The sequence below is a fragment of the Cyprinus carpio genome, chromosome A6 (assembly GCF_018340385.1).
Source record: "Cyprinus carpio isolate SPL01 chromosome A6, ASM1834038v1, whole genome shotgun sequence".
In the NCBI taxonomy this organism is placed as follows: domain Eukaryota; kingdom Metazoa; phylum Chordata; class Actinopteri; order Cypriniformes; family Cyprinidae; genus Cyprinus; species Cyprinus carpio.
This window is the reverse complement of record NC_056577.1, coordinates 6,636,984-6,657,804: the sequence shown is the minus strand read 5'-3', so window position 1 is coordinate 6,657,804 and position 20,821 is coordinate 6,636,984. Positions and strand designations below refer to the sequence as shown.

General features: G+C 37.5%; 2 protein-coding genes across 10 annotated transcripts in view; both read left to right on the top strand.

Annotated features, from left to right (window-relative positions):
• Positions 1–170: 170 nt before the first annotated feature.
• LOC109108562 (indian hedgehog B protein-like) lies at positions 171–10,088 on the top strand. The gene is made up of 3 exons (XM_042757710.1): positions 171–472; positions 5,644–5,905; positions 8,080–10,088. The coding sequence occupies exons 1-3, from the start codon at positions 173–175 to the stop codon at positions 8,763–8,765; spliced, it is 1,248 nt and encodes a 415-aa protein (XP_042613644.1). The 5' UTR covers positions 171–172; the 3' UTR covers positions 8,766–10,088.
• A 1,106-nt stretch (positions 10,089–11,194) lies between these two features.
• The window catches only part of LOC109097218 (myc box-dependent-interacting protein 1-like), a 31,500-nt gene continuing 21,873 nt past the window's right edge, over positions 11,195–20,821 (top strand). For 5 of the 9 annotated variants that reach the window (XM_042757698.1, XM_042757695.1, XM_042757697.1 and 2 more), the window contains exons 1-3: positions 11,196–11,605; positions 19,857–19,937; positions 20,077–20,131. In XM_042757698.1, coding sequence (XP_042613632.1) covers positions 11,525–11,605; positions 19,857–19,937; positions 20,077–20,131 — 217 coding nt within the window. In that variant the 5' untranslated portion in view covers positions 11,196–11,524. Of the gene's footprint in view, positions 11,606–19,856; positions 19,938–20,076; positions 20,132–20,821 lie in introns of all 9 variants that reach the window. The other 4 variants (XM_042757694.1, XM_042757693.1, XM_042757692.1 and 1 more) reach the window with 2 other exon arrangements.

Below are 20,821 nucleotides of genomic sequence, written 5' to 3'. Positions count from 1 at the left end.
CCGTGCGTAAAGGATGGTGATCGCCAGGTGTCTTAATAGACTGATCCTCCTCCCCCTTCGGTGATCTTGCGCGGGGACTGAAGCTGAGATTGGGGGGAGGAGGGTCGCTTTACCATCATCTTCACCATCTTTGACACTCCATCTTTTGGAGTGCCCGCTGGCACCGGTTGGCATGAGACTCTCCACAGCGGCGGCGCTCCTCACCGGCTTCATCTTGGCTTTCTCGCCGGCGTACGACAGCTGTGGACCAGGCAGAGGTCACGGCAAGAGACGGACTCCAAGGAAACTCACGCCTCTCGCCTATAAGCAGTTTAGTCCAAACGTTGCCGAAAAAACGCTGGGAGCCAGTGGGAGATATGAGGGGAAGATAACGCGCAACTCCGAGCGCTTTAAAGAGCTCACGCCCAACTACAACCCAGACATCATCTTCAAGGATGAGGAGAACACAGGTGCCGACCGCATGATGACGCAGGTGAGGCAGACACACGCGGAAATGTTTCCTCAGAGCAGTTAGGTCGGCTAATGGTTAATTTATTACTTAGTAGTAGAAGTGTCTATCCAAAAGGACTTATACTTGCAATACACTCTCAAAAGTTATAACAGCAGTACCCAAATGTACACCCAAAAATGACAATTCTTTACCCACCCTATGTTGTTTCTAACCTGTGTGGCTTTCCTCCTTCTGTGGAACATAAAAGAATATATTTTGAGAAATGCCTCTGTGTTTTTTGTCTATTTAATGGAAGTCAATAGTAACCAAAACTGTTAGGTTAAAAACGTTTTTCAGAACATCTTCATTTGTGGTCCCCAGAAGAAAGAAAGTCATACAACTTGGTCAATCAGGTTTGAACCTGCAACCTGTAGGTTACCAACCCAGACTACACCACCCTCTGCTTCATGCAGTGGAGTACTATTATTACTCCTACAATTTAATTTTATAGTAAAGTTGCCTTTTTCAAGATCAAGTGCATTAGTTCGGGGTACTGTCACTTAGGCTAAAAATTGTCAGTAAATGTTGGCATCCTTAAGATAATTCAGAAAATATGGTAAAGAAGGTCGTTAAATTATTAGTTAATAAATTAATCCAAACTGACTTCACTCATAACATCTGGATCAGCATGTGGATAATGGATTTATCAGTGGCAGAATGGAGATAGTTCATGGATGAGTGAGGTTTGAACCTACAACCCTAAGTTTCCAACCCAGATCTTCAACATAGACTGTCATTAGTGTAATATTTCTAATGCTTATTTAATTTACCATACGGTGTCCTTTGCCTTTGCCCATAATCAGGGTACTATAACATCGTCAAAATTGTTGTGGAGATCAATAAATGTCAGGGATTTAGTTTGGAAAGTACTTGAGATAACTCTGAAAATATGGTCAAGAAAATATGCAAATTTATAATTCATTGCATAGTTGAGACTTTCATCCAAAGTGACAGAGAAAGACCACCTGGAATAACGTGGTTTAGTGTCAGTAGTATGTTGAGTTTATGGCTCAATCACTGTGGGGTTCGAACCTACAACCCTTAAGTTACCTTCCCAGACTTTTGCAGACAAGATTGCATTACTTGTGTAGTCACCTATCAACGTGGACCCTTTGTTAAGGTGACTTATCATCTTCTACTGTCTCATAGATGAAAAATGCTTGTGGACGCTGATGAATGTGAGGAAATAGACCAGTTTATTTTAACCAAAAAGTGAAAATCCTTGAGTTCGTTCAAGGTTTCAGGTCTTTCAGTCTTCATAACAGAGAATATGGGGGCAGGTTTCATCAAATTAAAGACACAGTAGTCGTCAGGTTATTTTATAACCGCATATTTGAACTTTCTCCCACGGGGCTCTTGCTCAATTTATGTGAATGAATGAACGAACGCAAAAGGGGTGACTGTCAATAAAGTGGAAGGGAAGGGAAACCTGAAACGTTTAATTAAAACAGTGCCGTTGCTGTTTTAAGCGCGATTGGAAAAGAAAACATTAAAACTGCCCTTGTAGATTGAGCATGACCTGTGACTGTTTTAATGTTTACCCGTATGCTTAAACACGACCGCTTGTGATTAACGGCATACACCCCCTTTTCGAACCGTCAGATATTTTTTACGACGTTGATGTGGTACAGAGTGGAATTTATTTGACTCCAATCTCCCCCTCACCTAAAAGTATTTATATCAGCTCTTTTCCGCTGAATGCCCACATGTTAATATCAAGGAGAGCCGTGTGGGAACTGAGAAGGGGCTCGTAGATTTCTTTCACCCCGTCTTTACCTGTCACCTCTCCGGCGAGCGCCGCGCTCGTTTACCTGACCTTCGCGCGATTTATGAGGGCCAAACTGCGGCGACTGCTGGAGACAACCTCTGGTCTGTTTTTCCTTTTTATTCTGTGTTATTTTTTTGTTTGTTTTTGTGGCATACGTGTGTAAAAATAGTGGGCTTCACATGCATTTAAGCCTTAATTACACACATATTTTTCTCCACCTTATTTTTGATTCAGCGGCGAGTGGCCTCGGCGCTCTCATACAGGCGCGAGTGTTCAGGGCCCCGCGCCGTCGGTGCACGCGGGGTGAATGTTTGTGTAGGCCGCGGTTAGTGTGAAGGCTCTCCTCCTGAAAACCCGTCGATCTTCGCTTTGAAAGCAAAACTAACAGAGTTCACGGGCTGATTTATGAAGTCCAGTTCATTTTTGCAACCACAACGAAAAAAGCTGAAGTCCACACTGCTATGTGAATAGGCATCTATTACAGCTCGCCGAGTTGCTATTCTTATCGTCCAATCCGGAGACGTGCTCGAAAATATGTCTTCATAAATATCTATATTTGTATTCTTATAACTAAAAACACATATTTTCCCATTCAGATTGGCATTTCTGAAATTATGCCAAATGCACATATTTCTAGTTAACCATAAACTACTGAAGGTCACCATAAACTGGTTCTACAGTCTTGGAGGTTATCGATTTTGGTCTTTTTAAAATTCACTTGAACTCTTCAAGGTCCAGGAGCTCGCTGTTTTAACTTTTGAAATGGGGAAGACTTGACATTTTTAAAATGTCAGTTAGCTCCACTCTCTTATATGTGGACTGGGCAAGATGCATCTATTCGTTCACCTAAATCTCACAAGGGACACTGAGGGTTTTGTTCTTTAAAGAAAGATTTACCCAGAAATGAAAATTCAGTCACTCTGTTGTTCCAAACCAATATGTTTTGTTTGGGAGGTATATTTGTTTGAAGTTGTTAATGCTTTTTTATTTATTATAGTATAATTATTTAATAATATTGTTGTTTTTTGTTGTTGTAATATATCATTTGCTTGTCTGCATATTCAAACTTATCCCAATCGGTTATGAGACGTGTGAAAACCAGAGTTTGGCATCTGACATGCAACCTGGTGTGCTTTGTCTTCTCCTGCAAGTTTAAATATGTACAATGCAAATGAAATCTGTAGTGTTCTGCACTGATGACATATTTTTGTTGGCCAACCCAGAAGTTAGCAGCCTTGACAAAATGATTCTTAAAATTTTGTTCATCAAGATAATCTACGAAATCAACTTTCATGATTTTCCAGAAGTAAAAAGCTAAAGTTAAATTATAAGCAAAGTACACCACAGTCACGTGAGTTCAATGTCACCACCATTAAGCTTCCAACACCTCTTTTAGTCTTAATTTAAAATCTACAAGTTGGGAAGTTTGAGTTAAAAAAGTTAGCCAGAGCATGTACAAACACAATGAGGCCGTGAAAGTGGACTAGTGAGTAAATGACTGTTCCTGCTCAGCGCAATGAAATGTAATATCCCCAACAACCTTTGTAGTCCCATTTAGCCACATATTAGCAACCACCTTTCAAAGCATGAAAAAGAGTTAAAAAAAATCACAGGGGGAATTTCTGAATTTTATGTTGTAGATAAAAAGGTGAAAATGCATTGAGCTTGTGTTAAATACAGACTTTATTCCAGGCATTTAACCAAAAGCATATTCATAAAACCCATTGACTTTGGGACGATGGAACCGTAAAGTCGTTTCCAGGTTTTAGGAGTCCTGCAGTGAATAACGACTTTTTTGGTATCTGCTACCCTTACATTTTAATTTATTATTTGAGAAAGAGCAGTGTGAACATTCTTCAAAACATCTTCCTTTGGGTTCCATGGAGGAAAGCAAGCTAAGGGTTTGCATGTATACGGGTTTGCATACAAGTAAGCATATTTGAGTGTGGGAGAGTGTATTATCATTGCTGATACTTTGACTGTAGTCTAAGCATTTGCTGTACATGTTTTGGTTTCAGTGACCCTCAGAGACTCAACAGAGCAACAAAACACACTGGCACTGTACTTTCAAATCACTTTTCCTCTCCCATACCAGCCTCTGGACGCTGATGGTACAGAACAAGCTGAGCTCTGAGAGATAGATTCTAATAGCATAGAGACATTGAATCACTGAACTGAGATTTAAACAGATAGTCTGCAGAGCTTTGTAGAGTAGCTTTTGAGTGGAAAGGTAGGTCTCCAATTGGGAGAACAGAAATAGATGGTTGTGAGGACTTAGGATGGTGACATCAAAGAATCTCTGCCGTCACTCAGTAAGCAATTTGTGACCACTTAGTTGGTGGTTATCCAGTGACCTTGCATGTCTCGTGGCCTTTGGTTGAGACAGGGATTTATCAGCCCATGGGCTGAGTGTGTTTGTGCTAACCACAAATGCGTCAGTTCTACAGATGGCTGTCAGGATTATATTTGCCATTGCTCACCACGTTTCTCACCTAGCAACTGCTTGCCACAGGCTTTTTGACATGAACCTACTAAAATCCATATTTCTTGCAGGAAATTCACAAAGTCAAGACAATGGCCTTGTGTCCTTTCTCACTCAGGCACGCAAAGCCTCCTTCTGTTTGTTTAATTGGTAACTTATGTATCAGAGCTCAGCATTCAGTTGGGTTTAAATTCTGTCACAGTATGGCCATTTATGCTACATAAACCACCAGAAGTACATTTTTATATATTTCATTGTGAGACATTGTGACTGATCTACGAACTTGCTTTGTACTCATGTCGTTAAGTTTCTTTTTTTCCCCAATGTAAAAAGTTCTCATAATAATCATGGTTACTGTAATATTTTACATGACTAATTTCCTTATTAGTTCACATGAAATGCATGTTCATTATTAGCCTGGAAGAACAACAAATCATAAAACACTTGAGGCACTTGCTGCTTTAGCCACCCGCCAATGTTATTTTATTGTCACTGATGCACTATTATAGTTTTTAATATTTAGATTACTATATTATATTATATTATATTATATTATATTATATTATATTATATTATATTATATTATATTATATTATATTATATTATATTATATTTTTTATATTATATTATATTATATTATATTATATTATATTATATTATATATATATATATATATATATATATATATATATATATATATATACACACACACACACATATATGTTCTTATAAAGCATAGTTCAATAATCTTTGTGTTATTTACAACTGCAAAAACAATAGCAATGTTTTTTTTATGTTTTAGTTTAAGTTAACGATTATAACCCTGTTACCTGTTAAAAAAATGTCTCACTATTCACATTTAGGAATTCTGGTAAGTGTTTCTTATTTATTATATATTTGCAGCGCTGTAAGGATAAGCTGAACTCCCTGGCCATCTCAGTGATGAACCTGTGGCCTGGCGTGCGTCTGCGTGTGACGGAGGGCTGGGATGAAGACGGTCATCACTCTGAAGAGTCTCTGCATTATGAGGGCAGGGCAGTTGACATCACTACCTCGGACCGCGACCGGAACAAGTACGCCATGCTGGCCCGTCTGGCAGTGGAGGCCGGCTTCGACTGGGTCTACTACGAATCCAAAGGCCACATACACTGCAGTGTCAAATCAGGTGAGAGAGCAGCTGTTGTGTTGAGGTTGTGCAGGAGGAAAGAGGTCAATCGAGAAACAGACTAGTCCTTATAAATACAGGGTGGGTAGGAAAGGGAAACAAACATATTAGCAAGTTTGAGTCAACATGAAACATTTGCATTTCATTTTATTTCTGCAATCAGATGTATTTCTGTAGTGAAACAGGATATTCAATGAGAAAACAGTAGGGCGAGACTTATTTTAGGGGAATTAATTGAATTGAGAAAAGTGGGCATGACAAACTACTGTGGAAAAATTTGGGGTTAGGAAGATTAAAAAAAAAAAAAAAAGTATATTACAAAAGTATCTGTAAATACATTTTTGATGTTACAAAATATCCTGTAAGAATCCTAAAAAATGCATCACTCTTTCGACTAAAGTATTAAGCAGCTGAAAAGCAGTTGAAAACTGTTTTCAACATTGATAATAAAAAGAAATGTTTCTTAAGCACAAAATCAGCACATTAGAATTATTTCTGAAGGATCATGTGACAATAAATTCCATAAAAAAATCCAATATTTAAATGAGTTATTTTAAACTGAAATAACATTTCACAATATTTTTGATTTTTTTATATATTTTATTTAATCCCCTTTTTAACCGTTTTACTTTATTTTTGATCAAATAAATGCAATTGTATTTATTTATTTTTAAATCTAACCCTAACTAACAAAGCTTCTCACAGCCATGTAATGTGAGAAGAAGAGGGCAAGAGATGGACTGTTAGAGCATGTCTATGGAAACAGAGGGAATCACATTAGATTACTGTTTCTACACACACACTGTGGAATGATGAGCTATCTAATATAGAGAGCCATGTTTGAGTCGTTTTGGGTATCAGATGTAATTTCTTTGCTTCACATTAGATTTAAAGATTAAAACAGCACTGTCTTGCAGCACTGGGCCGTCTGAGAAATGCACACTTCTTTTCACACATTTCTAACATTTACTTTAGCTTTCATACTTTTTCCAGCTATTCTTTACCTTGATCTTTATTTCCATGCAAGTCAACACAGGCATCATGAAACTTTATCATCTACCATTTAGCTTTTAGGATCTATAGCCAACATGCTATTTAATTCTTTTTTTTTTTTTTTTTTTTTTTTGATAGCAATTAATCAAACAGTGGGAAAAAGTCAGGGGAACATTTTTTTTTCTTCTTTCTATTATGTAATTTTGCTGTAAGGTAACAATATAACAACAAAGTAAGACTAAAGTCATTCTCATTCACCCTTTAAGACTTCAATGCAACATAATATTGTGAAATGCATTAGCCATTAGCAGGCCCACAAACAATCATCTGCTCAGTGCATAAATATAAATGTAATCTGTGCGCACAGAACCCTCAGAAAACACCACAGATTTGTCATTGAGAAACTTCTGCATGCTCATTTATTAAATATTTTGACCATTAATTAAGATATGAATAAGTACCTATGTTTAAAGCATTTCACCATGTTTAAATGCATTCTGCAGATTTTCTTCCAAAACACCACAGAAATGGAATAAAGTCTGCAGACAGCATATAAGCCTGGCTATTAGTTGTTTTTTGGCCAACCCCTTATAAAGGTGTGATTAACCATTTTGTCTCTTACAGACATTGAATTTCATAATAAAATCTCTAATATTCATTATCTGTTTCTGTTTATCCCACTATTTCTTTCTCTTTATTCCTTTTTCTCCTGTCCTTCCTGCCCAGATCGTTATGCAAGTCAGCTGTTCCTGACATGATCAGATGGAAAACTGAGTTTTTTAATCTAGCTTATATATATATTGTATATCATTATGTATATATTGTAATTTGTACAAAAACTTAGTCTAAAGAGGCAAGATTGCTGGCAGTGCCAGTCAAGTCAGAATCAGTCCACTAGGAGGCGCTCCTACGCCATCGTCCCAATGAAGAAGTAAAAGTCCCACTTTAAGGACACCACACTGATATTTACCAACTCAACCAATCGCTGAAGGAAACATCATAGGACCAACCAATGAATGAAGGGTCAAAAGACTAGAGGTATATTAATAAAAAATGAAGATTAGAATCAGGGGCTTGGGCATGGAATCAATTCTTTAATTCCTTAATGAAACATTTTCTGTTTCTTTCTTTCTCCATCTTCCCATTCCTCTCTTTCATTCCTTCCTCAAACTTTTCTTCAGAGCACTCAGTAGCAGCAAAGACGGGCGGCTGTTTCCCTGGAGAGGCTTTGGTGACAATGGAGGACGGCACTCGTAGACCAGTCCGAGAACTACGAGCAGGAGACCTTGTTCTGGCCTCAATGGGATGTGATGGGACTGGCGAGCTCGTCTACAGCAAGGTCCTCACCTTCCTGGACCGTAGCCCCATTACTCAGAAGCACTTTTATGTGATCAGCACTGAGGATGGGGCTAGCGCCTCCTTAACGGCAGCTCATTTACTGTTTGTCTGGGTTGGAAACTGCTCCAGCGGGGGCCTGTCAGTGCCTGGATCCCTCCGGACGATATTTGCCAGTGATGCCCAGCCAGGGCAGTGTTTGCTGATCGTCAGTGAAGGCGAACTCAGGAAGCGTGTTTCACAGATCTCTCGAGTGGAGGTGCGGGAGGACCGGGGGGCTTACGCCCCACTTACTGCCCATGGGACTTTGGTGGTGAATGGTGTGATGACCTCATGCTACGCAGCGGTGAATGAACCACAGCTAGCTCACTGGGCATTTGCACCTCTACGCCTGTTGTACAGCTGGACCGGACCGGATCGGATCCTTAAGAATGGCCTACACTGGTACTCTCAGGTCCTACTCAGTGTGGGAACACTACTGCTAGACTCAGAACTCTTCCACCCGTGGGCTTTAGAAGATCATGAAAGCTGATGGATTGAAAACGAACTCAGAGATGAGTGAGGGGTGGGAAGACAGACAGATGGAAACGACTGAACGCTCAGGGTTTATGTCTTAAGGGGATAGTGCTAAGTTTGGCGAAATATGTACCGAAAGCAGACTTTTTTTTAATGAGTAAAGGTTGTCATTTCTGTGCAACAAGTGACGCCAAGCAGAATTGCAAAAATAATTTTTAATGCCCATTGACACAAACTCGTGCCATGGACCCTTTTTCAAATTTCTCAAGAGTTCTCAGAAGCAGAAATGACCTATTTTTGTAGGCCAAAACCCGGAAAACGAGTTAGCATTTTAGCACTTCCAGGTCCATCTTCCAGAATTCAATGTTTTTTTTCTTTGGAAAAATGGTTTATTGATTAAAGCCTGAAATTAGGTCTGTAGTTAACACAAGTTTAAGATATTTCCACGTCTTATTCTATGGCTTTCAGTTACACTTGTCTTTTGCTTGGCTTGAAAAAGGCGATTTCTAACAGGAGTCTAAATGGGAGATATTAAACGTCATCACGTGTTCAGAATCTCTTGCAGACATTTCTAACTCAAACTTTCAGGTAAAATGTTTCTTATATAAAGACTGAAAGAGTTGGCGACCATGCTTGACCATGCAAGAGCCATGCGAACATGGTGTAGTTTGTTTAAAGCCTATGTTTATCTTATTAGATCTGGATATGTAATTTATTCTTAATGAACAAAACGTGAAAGAATCATAAACATTTGTTTGTCACAGAGCTTATTTTCTTCAGTAATCCAAAAGTCAGTGGAAAAATCCTATTGGCTTTTTGTTGAGGGAACCAGGGTGATGCGAACTTCAGGGTTGACCTACAAAAATATGTCATTACTACAGCGCTCTATACAGTACACTTACAATGTTAATAACTGGGGAAAAGCATCATCACAGTCTGTGAAATCAGGTTGAATCAGTTGTGGCTGTGTCGGATTCGTCTAACAATTGGAGCAATGTCAGTGTTTACACTTTTCAGGAGAATCATTATACTTATAGCTGTCTCTGCATAAGCTAGAATAATAATAATAATAATAATAATAATAATAATAATAATAATAATAATAATAATAATAATAATAATAATAAAGTATTTCACATTGAAAAACTTCCACACATCACTTTTAACTGTACAAAGAGCAGATTACAATATGACCTCTTGTCTTTCTTCTTACGGAAGTTGTGAGAGACGTGTTTGTTTGTTCGCTATTCCCATCTCTTGTGTCATTAGTTCAAATATTTTAAAAAATATTTTACAAGTGCTTTGTAAGATCATTAAGGTAATATATGGTATTCATGTAAAGTATTTAAAATCTATTTTTGAAATTAAACTTTACACAAATTATTTATTTTGTCTCATATTTGCTCTTTGCTGGCTATTACAATTTCTTCAATTCATTAATTTGTCATCTGTCGGATGTTTTAGCTGTGTCAATGGTTCTCAGCCTTTTTGACTCTCATATCCCACCTTTTGATCAAGACATTATTGAAAGGCCCTCCTGTTTAAGATGATTTTAATCTCTGGTGCTTCTGTTGTAATAAAAAAACTGGTTTAGAATACCAGTTTCTATGTAATTGTTCCCTGCTGGTGAAAACGGTCAGCACAGAGTGCAAGAGAACTCAGATGGGTTTAATGTAACAGGAATCCCACCAAGCATGTGATATGACACCAGTGAATGGATAAACTCTCCTCTTACTAATGAGATCATGCAAACATGGCATTTAAACTAGTCTCATCTTACAATTTCTCAAGACACTAAAACCTTAGGTTGAATAGGATGACATATCGCAAGCTTTATTGTTGTTGTCTTAGAAGTGTATTAAAGCACTTCGAATGTTGTTGACTTTTCATGATGAACTTCTTGTGTTGTTATTATTCCACAGTTAACTGGTGAAAAGCATCTGCTATATAAACAAGCATACAGTAAACCAATCAACACGTCACCCGCGTGACCAACTTTTGGAAATCTTTTGCTTCAGATGTCATGGATTCTGTTGCGAGGGCTCCCCATCCTAAAATTTAAAAGGCAACTGTATATATTCATGTATAAAGACCAAACTTATTCTGTAAACAATTCATATTAAAAAGTGTCAAATCTTATTTGGTAAATATTTAGTTCTAATAAATATATTTTGTGTAATATTTAGTAACTATTATGTTGCATTATTAGGTTTTGTACAGACTACTTATGTACTGTTAGATGTATTTTTATTTATTTAAATCAATTTTAATTTATTTATTTCTTATTTAGTTTTATTTATGTTTATTTATTTTTACTTTGTGCCTTTAAGAGAGTGTCTATAATAAGTAGTGGAAACGTAATCCTGCTCTCGATCGCTCTCTCTCTCTCTCTCTCTCTCTCTCTCTCTCTCTCTCTCTCTCTCTCTCTCTCTCTCTCTCTCTCTCTCTCTCTCTCTCTCTCTCTCGATTTCCAGTCGCTTGTCACCAGAGGCGAATAACGCAACGAAAATAATCGCATATTTTTTGACAGTTTCAAGTTTAAACTTTTAGATAGCGTAGTTTTGGAAGGGGTTTATTCTAATAATAACTCTCCGTGTCCACATTTACGACTCTTAATTACGACTTTAAACTCGCGCACTGTCTCTTTAAGAGGTTTTACCCATAGACATTACTGTTCTTCTGTATCTCCTGTCTGTCTCTCTGCGCTTGACTTCATTCATAACGGTTTATTTATTTATTTATTTATTCACTTTGGAAACAAGTGGAAGCTCAAACATGGCAGAGGTAGGGAAAGGAGTCAACGCGGGGAAACTGGCCAGTAATGTACAGAAGAGGATAACCCGAGCACAAGAGAAGGTATGCGTGCTTACATCTACTCTTTTTGTAAATGCATGTAACGTATTTGTTGTTGTTGCTATTGTTGTATAGCCCACATTCAGCTGCGACCGGCTAAATATGTGTTCTAAAAGTGTCAAATAGTCTGACACTGTTTACTGTAGGAAGGAATTGTAAAAAATAACAGCTGAACCGCATTGAAACGCTTCATGCAATACTCGCTCATGTGTTTGTCATGCTCTTTTGCATTGAAAACTATGGTTTTATTTCTCATTCCAAGAGCAGTTCCTGTTGAAGTTAAGTTTGAAACTGATTGGGTCATTTGAGATGAAGTGCATTAAACAGCAGCTGGTAGAGACTACAGCTCTTTTGACATTGGGGTTTTTCTTGTTATATTATATTATATTATATTATATTATATTATATTATAGTGGAGACTGGGGCTATTTGTCACACTTTGTACTTCACTGAATATTTCTTAGGTTAGGTTTAATTTTGAAAGTCAGGCTTGAATGAATGAAAGAATAAAATAACTATTGAACCATTTAACATTTCCACTGACATTGTTTTTGTTTACATAATATGTGTGTGTACTGTGTATATTTATTATGTATATGTAAATATACATGTATATATTTAAGAAAAATGTGTTTTGTTTAAAGTATTTATATTTATATAAAATAAGTGTGTGTGTGTATACACACACACACACATATATTTATTGTGTATATTTATTATGAATACATAAATACACAAACGTATAGATTTGAAAAATATTTATGTGTTTGTGTGTGTGTATATACACACACAAACACAAACACGTAAATATTTTTCAAATATATACATGTTTGTGTATTTATGTATTCATAATAAATATACACAGCACACACACACATATATATTATGTAAACAAAAACGCTTATTTTGGATGCAATTAATCGCGATTAATCGTTTGACAGCACTAGTTCAAACTTAATTGATAATTTATGGGCATTTTGGGATATTGCCACATGGGGTAAGTTTTCACATTGGAAAGCTGCAGTTAACACTGATTTGAAATTGAAAGTTAAAAAAAAACTTTATAAAAAGCTTTCTCATCATACATTGTGTGTTTTTTTTTTTTTTTTTTTTTTGTAATTGTGTTGTGGGCTCCACAATGTAAACAGTAAAATTATTCTGAAACAATTCAGAAAACAGCAAAAATGATACATAATTATAAAACTACACACGTGACAACTTGCCCCTCCCTGAACTATTATGAGGGGGAAAAAAAATGTGCCTATAAACTACCTTCATTATTAGCACTCGTCTGAATGTGTGTCAGTGTTGTTTTTTCTTTTTCTTTTTCCCCCCACTTGTTTAAGGTGTTTGGATTCATAAAAAACACTGCTAGAGAAATGCTGCTAGAGCATTTGTGCCATTGGACTTTATAATTACTGAATCCTTATGACAACCTCCTCATGCCCCAACTAGTTTTGCTCTCTCCCATAATGTTTTGTATCACAGAAAAGGCCAGAATGTCCTCTTTAAGATCACCAGGACTTAAAACAATGACATGTATGGAGATATTCACAAACAACTTATGTCCACTGCAAAATTAATTATTGTCTCTCAGGAACATTTGAAGCAGGTTGGAATATGGTGATGTTGTGGCAGAGTTTAAGTCTCAGTCAGAGTATGAGTGGTGCATCAACACAAATAGACCCACAGCTGAAAGCAGGAGGTTCTACACAGGAAGTGTCATTTCCACGCTTAACACTCCAAGTGACTGCTGGCCTCTCAGAGCACACAGCTGGACACCAGAGCACTGTGTAAAAGTGACATGCTTTTGATTTGAGTAATTTAAGGATGGAAGACTGTGGTTATAGCTAAATTCAGCCGCTCTCTAGATGCATGTTAGGGGTCTGAGACTTGTTTAGTTGCAGTGAGTTGCACTGGCACTAGGATCAGTTTGGTCACTTGACAGAGGCTGCTTAAGAAACATCAGAAATCAATGAATTTTAGTCTTTTAGAATGTTGGTCATTTTAGTTTTTCAGTCGTTTCATCCTTAATATTGTTTCACAGTTTCATTCTTTCATAATGTGGACGTATAAGAGGCTTAGACGACTTGGATAGGAGATTCCTAGGAAAGATAGTTCTAGCATTTCCTGCCCCTATAAACCAAGCAGACTCATTACTTTGTAATCATATAGATGATTACAGAGAATTAAAAGGATATTTAGGATCATTGTCTGCTTCTGTGTTTGTGTTCCTCTTCCTGTAGGGTCTCTTTTGTCCTGCATGCTAGACTAATAGTGCTGGTCTTCATAAGTAATAGTCTGTGTACATCTAAAGTCTTTGCTACTATGTTTCTTATGTTGCTTTAGTCATATTTGAAGCTTGTATGGAAAAGAGCAGCATGAACATACTGCCCAATGTCTCCATCTCCTTCTGAATTTAAATTTTTTCATGAACAATCCCTTTAAATCAGTTTTTGGAATGAGTGATTTTGTCTGTAGGCTTTACAATGGGTCTAAATATTATTTGGCAGCACTTGTTTTAGTTGCATTTAGTTGCATTTATTGTGGCTCAAGTCCTCAGCTGTCTCTACCTCTTCAGGAGTGTAAAAAGCTGGACTCACTTCAAAAGTATCTGTATGTGTGTATTCTTGTGTGTGTGTGTGTGTGTGTGTGTGTGTGTGTGTGTGTGTGTGTGTGTGTGTGCACTGCTTCTAAATGATACGGTGGCCATCAGCATGATTGCCTTGAAGTAAAGTCGCAGTCTCCTCTTCCCCCTGAAACTCAGCCAGGTAGAGGAGAGTTAACCATGATCCTTTAGTGGCATATGGTACACATCTCTCCATTCTTTTCTCACTCCTCACTTCTCCCTCATCCCTCTTCCATCTGTCTGTCATTAGATGATGTTTGTCACTAATTTGGAACATCAAGGCAGGTTATTTTTGAGTCACCTATCTTTTTTTTGTAGAAACATTCCAGAAGTGTGCAGTCGCTATGAAGTGATAATGACCCTGGAGGACAAGAGATGGGTGCAAAGTTACAACAACATCCTTTTCTCAGATTTGAAACCCAAAGGAAGTGTCCTCAGCCTTCTCCTGTCCTCTGCTCTGATTGGACAGGCGAACTGTCACTCAAAAGCTCCGGCAGAGGTTCAAGCATGAGCCACACCCCTCTTCCACACACCACCCACACACCTGTCCGTCCTCATAGAGCTACAGAGCAGTGTTGGATTGGGCTATGAATAGCAGACAGGCTGTAGCTGTGAGCTAATCCCCAGAAACCCCTTGTGTGACAAACCGTGGTGTGTGTGTGAATGCCAATGGCTGTGGTCTGGGGTATTTTTGGGGCTGTAACTGAACACCAGCACACGTCGACCAGAAGTAAAGACCAGGGGCCTTTATAAAATACACAGATGAAGATACATTTGGCTTATACTTGGGAGAATGCGGTCATAATTTTGCGCGCGCACACACACACATACACACAGGCTACTGCCAAATCTCTCTCATTGTAAGCTCCTTTAACCTGTTAGTTAAAGCTCCACAGACGCACTAATTAAGCCCATCTGCTTGCCACGCCACAAGTGTGGGTGTGCGTTTACTTTAGACAGATTTGTCCCAAATATAGCTCAGTCTGACAAAACATTGGAGTACATGTGGGAATGTCCTTTTTCATCCTAAAAATCTAAAAGACCTTCTTTTACAGTATAGAAGTCTATGCTGTTGTAGAGGAAAGAGAGAATGAATTTGCGTCTTTACATCATCAGATCATGTCTGTGTATTAATATGGATAACTGCATCAATGAGTATAAACTTGCCTCTCAGTTGCTCGAATGTTTCACTCACACACACACTGAGGAATCTCTCAGCTGCCAGACAAATGGTTGGTGCTGGTCTGATCAGAGCTGTATAAATTAAACATGCTGATTCAGAAATAGTCCTCCCATAAATGAAAAGTTTGTCATCGTTTACTCATGTCATTCAAAACCCATATGACTTTTTGTCTGTGAAACACAGGACAAAACTTTAAAATGTTATACGACTTTATTAGTCTATATTAGTCTTCTAAAGCCATATGAACAAACTCTAATCCAAGCAGTTTTTAGGAAACAAACACATTATGCAAGGCCAGTTTCAAATGAGGAAACATACAGGATGATAAAATTAGCAGTACTTCAATACTGAGTTTCGATAGTAAATCAGAAGAGTAAAGCAGTTAGAGCAGAAGTGTAACTGCAGAAAAGTTGAGAAAGTCAGGATTTTTTTAATTATTTTTAATTTTTTTTATGGTGCTCTCGGAATAGAACTTCCAATAGAGTGCATCACTGTGGTGCTTTTATTCTTCATTCTTGTGATTGGATGGTCATTCATGAACAATTAGTTTATTGTGTCTATTAAATGACAAATGAATGAAAGACTTGGGTCTCTGGAGGTGAACTAATCGATTATGTTTCTCATAACTTACCTTTGGCTGCATTATAATGATTTCTTAATTTGAAATATGTGCAGAAAATTAAATCTTGATGATTTGGTTATTGCTACCAGAACGGCGAGTTCATTAAAAATAATTCAGTCATCAATCTCTTTTTTTTTTCTAAAAAGAAATGTTAAATGCAAGTAAAAAGTGTACTTTAATATTTCAAATAACTTGTCATTCAGTGTAATGGTCCGGACTTTGATTTTACCATTAGCTACATCTTTAAATAAACATAAAATACCAAGTTAAAAAATACATTTGTTGTCTTGCCATTTTCAAATAGGTGTTGGCTGTGTTATATTAAAAATGTCTTATTGTTTTTTTAAAGTTATGAAACAACCAGGGGACTTTTGTCCCGAATATGCAGTTTGTTAGAGGTCATTCAGTGTAACAGGAACAAGAAGCCATTCTGAAATCATGTAAAAAAAAACTGATAGTAATTCGGCAGTCTGTGCGTTTATTGCTCTTAAATATTTGATAATTCCACCTTTTCATAGTGTGGTATCTGAAGTTACAAAAACACATCATTCAGTGAAATGCCAAAAAACACTTTTATTGTTAGATTTTTTTTTTTTAAATTAGGAACTGTAAATAATTGAACTAGCCAGCCTGATTAATTAAATAATCTTTTTTTTTAATTGACCAATAATCATGCCTGCTTGACCCAGTCCAAAATTTTCTGACAGTCATATTCGTGTATATTGCTCTTTTTCAGATCATTTGAAGTGACTTTTGAGTAGTGAGTGAAAAAAAATTCTTCTTCTTCTATCTTATAAATTCTGTATTATTTTATCATATCGTTCATCAGCCACCTGCTCTCTAGATATCTTGTCAGCCATTGAAAAAGCTATGTCGTTCGACCACTAGCTCAGTGCCTGACAGTGGATGAACAGTCATATCCAGTGTTCCTGGAAGACCTCTGAGTCAGAGAGAATGCCTTCATCCCAGCTCTGCTCTACTGCACAGGGAGCACAGGTCATCATGACACAGATCCAGGCCCTCTGTATTTTAAGATGTTGGGGGGCTCGAGGGAGGGGTCCTGCTGCAATGCATTCAGGATCAGCTTTCAAACATTCACTGTACAGTAATACACATTCATACATTCTTCAAGAAGAGCACAGCTGACACTGCCAGCGGGAGATTAAAGGGTTACTGTGATTTCCCCTCAAGCTTTATTGAATTCCTTTGCTCTACTAGACCAGGAACTTCTCTGGAACTTACTGTATTTTTCTATTTAGTTATATCTGAAATTTATTACAAAAATGAACAGAATGCACAAAGTTTCCTGTTATGTGTAGCCTTTTTTCACTCTGGGTACTTTTTATTTGTAGAGAAGTGAGCGCTCTGTTTTCCATTGGTCAGCCAAACAGTCCCACCCCAAACTTGTTAAAGGGGTCATATGATGCTTTTTTTAAGATCATTATTTTGTGTACTTGGAGTAACAGAATATGTTGACATGCTTTAATGTTCAAAAAACTTTTTTTTTTTGTTTCAAAATCAAATTATTTTAAAAGTATTTTTCAAAAACTGTACATTATTGTAGGTCCTCTATGCCCCACCTCTCTCAAAAGCTTTGTTTTTTACAAAGTCCGTCCTTCTAACAAGAGCAGTCTGCTCTGATTGGCCAACTGACCCAGTGCATTGTGATTGGCCGAACACCGCAAGCACTCATCGGAAATGTAATGCCCCTTTCCATAATCGCAAGCTTCATCTTTCAAAATACATGTTATTCCTGTGTTCCTGTGGCTCAGTGGTAGAGCATTGCGTTAGCAGTGCAAAAGGTTGTGGGTTCCATTCCCAGGGAACACACATACTGGTAAAAAAATGTATAGCCTGAATGCACTGTAAGTTGCTTTGGATAAAAGCTTCTGCATAAATGTAATGATCTCCTTAGTTTTACCATCAGTTCAAGCCCGAAAGGGGAACAGAGTCGAGTGACAGACACAGTGATGAAGCTCGAATGTGTTTGCAGTACACAAGCCCAGACGGTTTAAACAGCTGACTCCACTGTGTGATCACTGGTGGAGAGCAAACAACCAATGACCTCTCTCTCTCTCTCTCTCTCTCTCTCTCTCTCTCTCTCTCTCTCTCTCTCTCTCTCTCTCTCTCTCTCACACACACACGACACGCAAAAGTCCGCATTTGAACAGTCAATAGCAAATACTTAAACTAATAACAAAACATACTTACAGTAGCTGATTCAGAAGTGCCAGATTGTTGTAGCAAAGTCAGAATTATCTCCTCTCCTAAGTTCACGAAACGGTCGTCCATAAAATGCGTTGCTGTTCTGTTGTAAGTTATCTTAAAGATTCATAAATGCATCTACTTTCGGAAGGCTAAATAGAGTGCTTTTGCTTTCGCCTAGAAACACACAGCATCTCCCTGACATGGCTGCTTCAACACTAACTGCGGTTACTGAAACCACGCCTTCTTTCTTTGCGTGAACATTTGGGTGGCATTACGCAAATATTTCCACATAGTGATGTAGACATGTGGGGTGTGTTTGAATGAGCTGTTTTAGGGGGGTGTGGCAGAGTCTTAACTTTGATAAAAATATCTCTTTGGATTTGAGACTTTAGTCTTTGCAACTTTACAGATCTTCTTCATGCACCAAGAGCTTGTAACACTCCAAAGAGAAAGGAAAAATTGAAATCGCATCATATGACCCCTTTAAAAAGTATTTTAACATGGACAAAATGTGAGACCATTCAGGGATGCACCATCCTGTAAACTTCATCCTTTCATCTTGAATCCTTTTGACATTATGAAAGGGACTTCACAGGATATGCTATCCTGTTGCCTGTGTCAGGCTGAAGGAAACCAGTATCTCTGTCGCAAAAGGCATGGCATGTTTAATATGCTGTGAGAAGTGATATGGGGGAGCAGAAGGAAAAGGAAATGACCTCTGAATAAATAGAACCAGATTCGAGCACTACCTCATACATGTTGGACAGGAAGTAGGGCAAACTGAACTAAAGGAAATGTGCATAATTAAATCTGCTCGGAAATTTATCTTGTATAATGGAAACCTCCTATGGAATAAAAGGACATTGTGCTTTGAACTTTTGGCAGGTGTTTGTATGTGTGTGTGGCTAGACACGCTCATGAGAACTCGTCATAAGCCTCCTTGAATAAGTTTCATTTTTTATGAACAGTTACTGTATGTCAGCGTTCTTCATGGGGAAGAGGAACATGGAACCGATACTGAAAGCAGCATTTGTGGTGGCCGGTGATCTAAGACCCTATTTCTTGCCACGTTTTTAACACACACATACACATCTACACTCTTAAGATTGCGTTTTTCATTAGTTCAAAATGAAAAAGGCATTAAAAAATTGTGAATCACTATAAACAAGCTGATTAGCTTGACAGAAATTCAGATAAATCTGGTATGGATAACTTTCTTTGCTTGTAACTTTGTCATGTCGCATCTGTATAGGACATGTTGAGTGTAGGCTGTGTATGGTTTGCACTTAGTTCTAACCAGGTACAGTGTGTTAAGTTCAGTGTTAATTAATTGATTTGAGGGGCTATTATAGGCTATTATACTCCCCTTTATGCATAGTTCTTCATTTGTTGTTTCTTTACATTAATTCAAGGTGAATGTTTGTTTTTTGTTTACAAAGAAAAACCACTTGTTATTTGATGTTTTTAGGTTATGATATTTTCAAATTCTTGCCTTAGTCCCCACAAACCCAAAGGCTGGCTTGCACAGCAGTTATGCAGGTGTTTTGTAGCAGTATGTGTTTGTATGTTAGAGTATGTATGATGTTGGCTGTTTTGCGTTGCTCTCTGATAGGTGTTGCAGAAGTTGGGAAAGGCGGATGAAACGAAAGACACAGCTTTTGAGGAGGAAGTGGCCAAATTCAACAAGCAGCTGGTAAGAGCCTTAAAACTTCACCCTCTCTGACACCCCCATCCGGTAATATACTGCTTGACTTGTCATTTGACCTCTGACCCTTTTCACAGTTCTTAAAAATCTAGTGATAGATATTTCTCTCTCTGATCTCTATCCGCAGATTGATGGCAGCAAACTGCAGAAAGACTTCAAGGCATATTTGGCGGCAGTCAAAAGTAAGACTCTAATGGGCCGAGAACAAAAACTATAAAGATAACTATATTAGAGTCCACACCATTGGACATATCGTTCACCATAGTTCACCAAAAAAAAAAAAATTCTCACACTCATGTTGTTCCAAATCTATATGACTTTCTTTCTACTGTGGAACCCAAAAGAATATATTTTTGTAACCAAACGGTTTTGGTAACCATTGACTTTCATTGTGTGAACAAAAACACTGTGACATTATTCAATATATATATATATATATATATATATATATATATATATATATATATATATATATATATATATATATACATATATATATATATATATATATATATATATATATATATGTTCCATAGAAGAAAGAAAGTCACATAACATTTTTCTTACACGACTTGAAGGTGAGTAAATGATGACAGTATTTTCTTTTTTTTGGTGGGGGTGGGGTGAACTATGCTTTCAATGCCTTTTCAGTGGGATATGAAATCATTTAAAGCAAGCTGAAAGCTAATCTAGTTTTTTTTAAAGAAAATGCAAACACAGTCATTTCCAGAAACATTAAAAAACATCTGCTCAGTATGGTCATGAGGCAAAAGTATCATGCTATTATGCTCTTTTGTATTCAAATGCAGCCTTCTCTCAGATAAAATACAGGAAAGCAAAAGATGATTTTGATTGATCATACTCAGTCCTGC

Excerpts from the sequence above, each read along its gene's own strand:
- LOC109108562 (XM_042757710.1), top strand. The coding sequence starts at position 173 with ATGAGACTCTCCACAGCGGCGGCGCTCCTCACCGGCTTCATCTTGGCT. Across the intron at positions 473-5,643 it reads CCGACCGCATGATGACGCAG|CGCTGTAAGGATAAGCTGAA; the intron begins GTGAGGCAGACA and ends ATATATTTGCAG. Across the intron at positions 5,906-8,079 it reads ACACTGCAGTGTCAAATCAG|AGCACTCAGTAGCAGCAAAG; the intron begins GTGAGAGAGCAG and ends ACTTTTCTTCAG.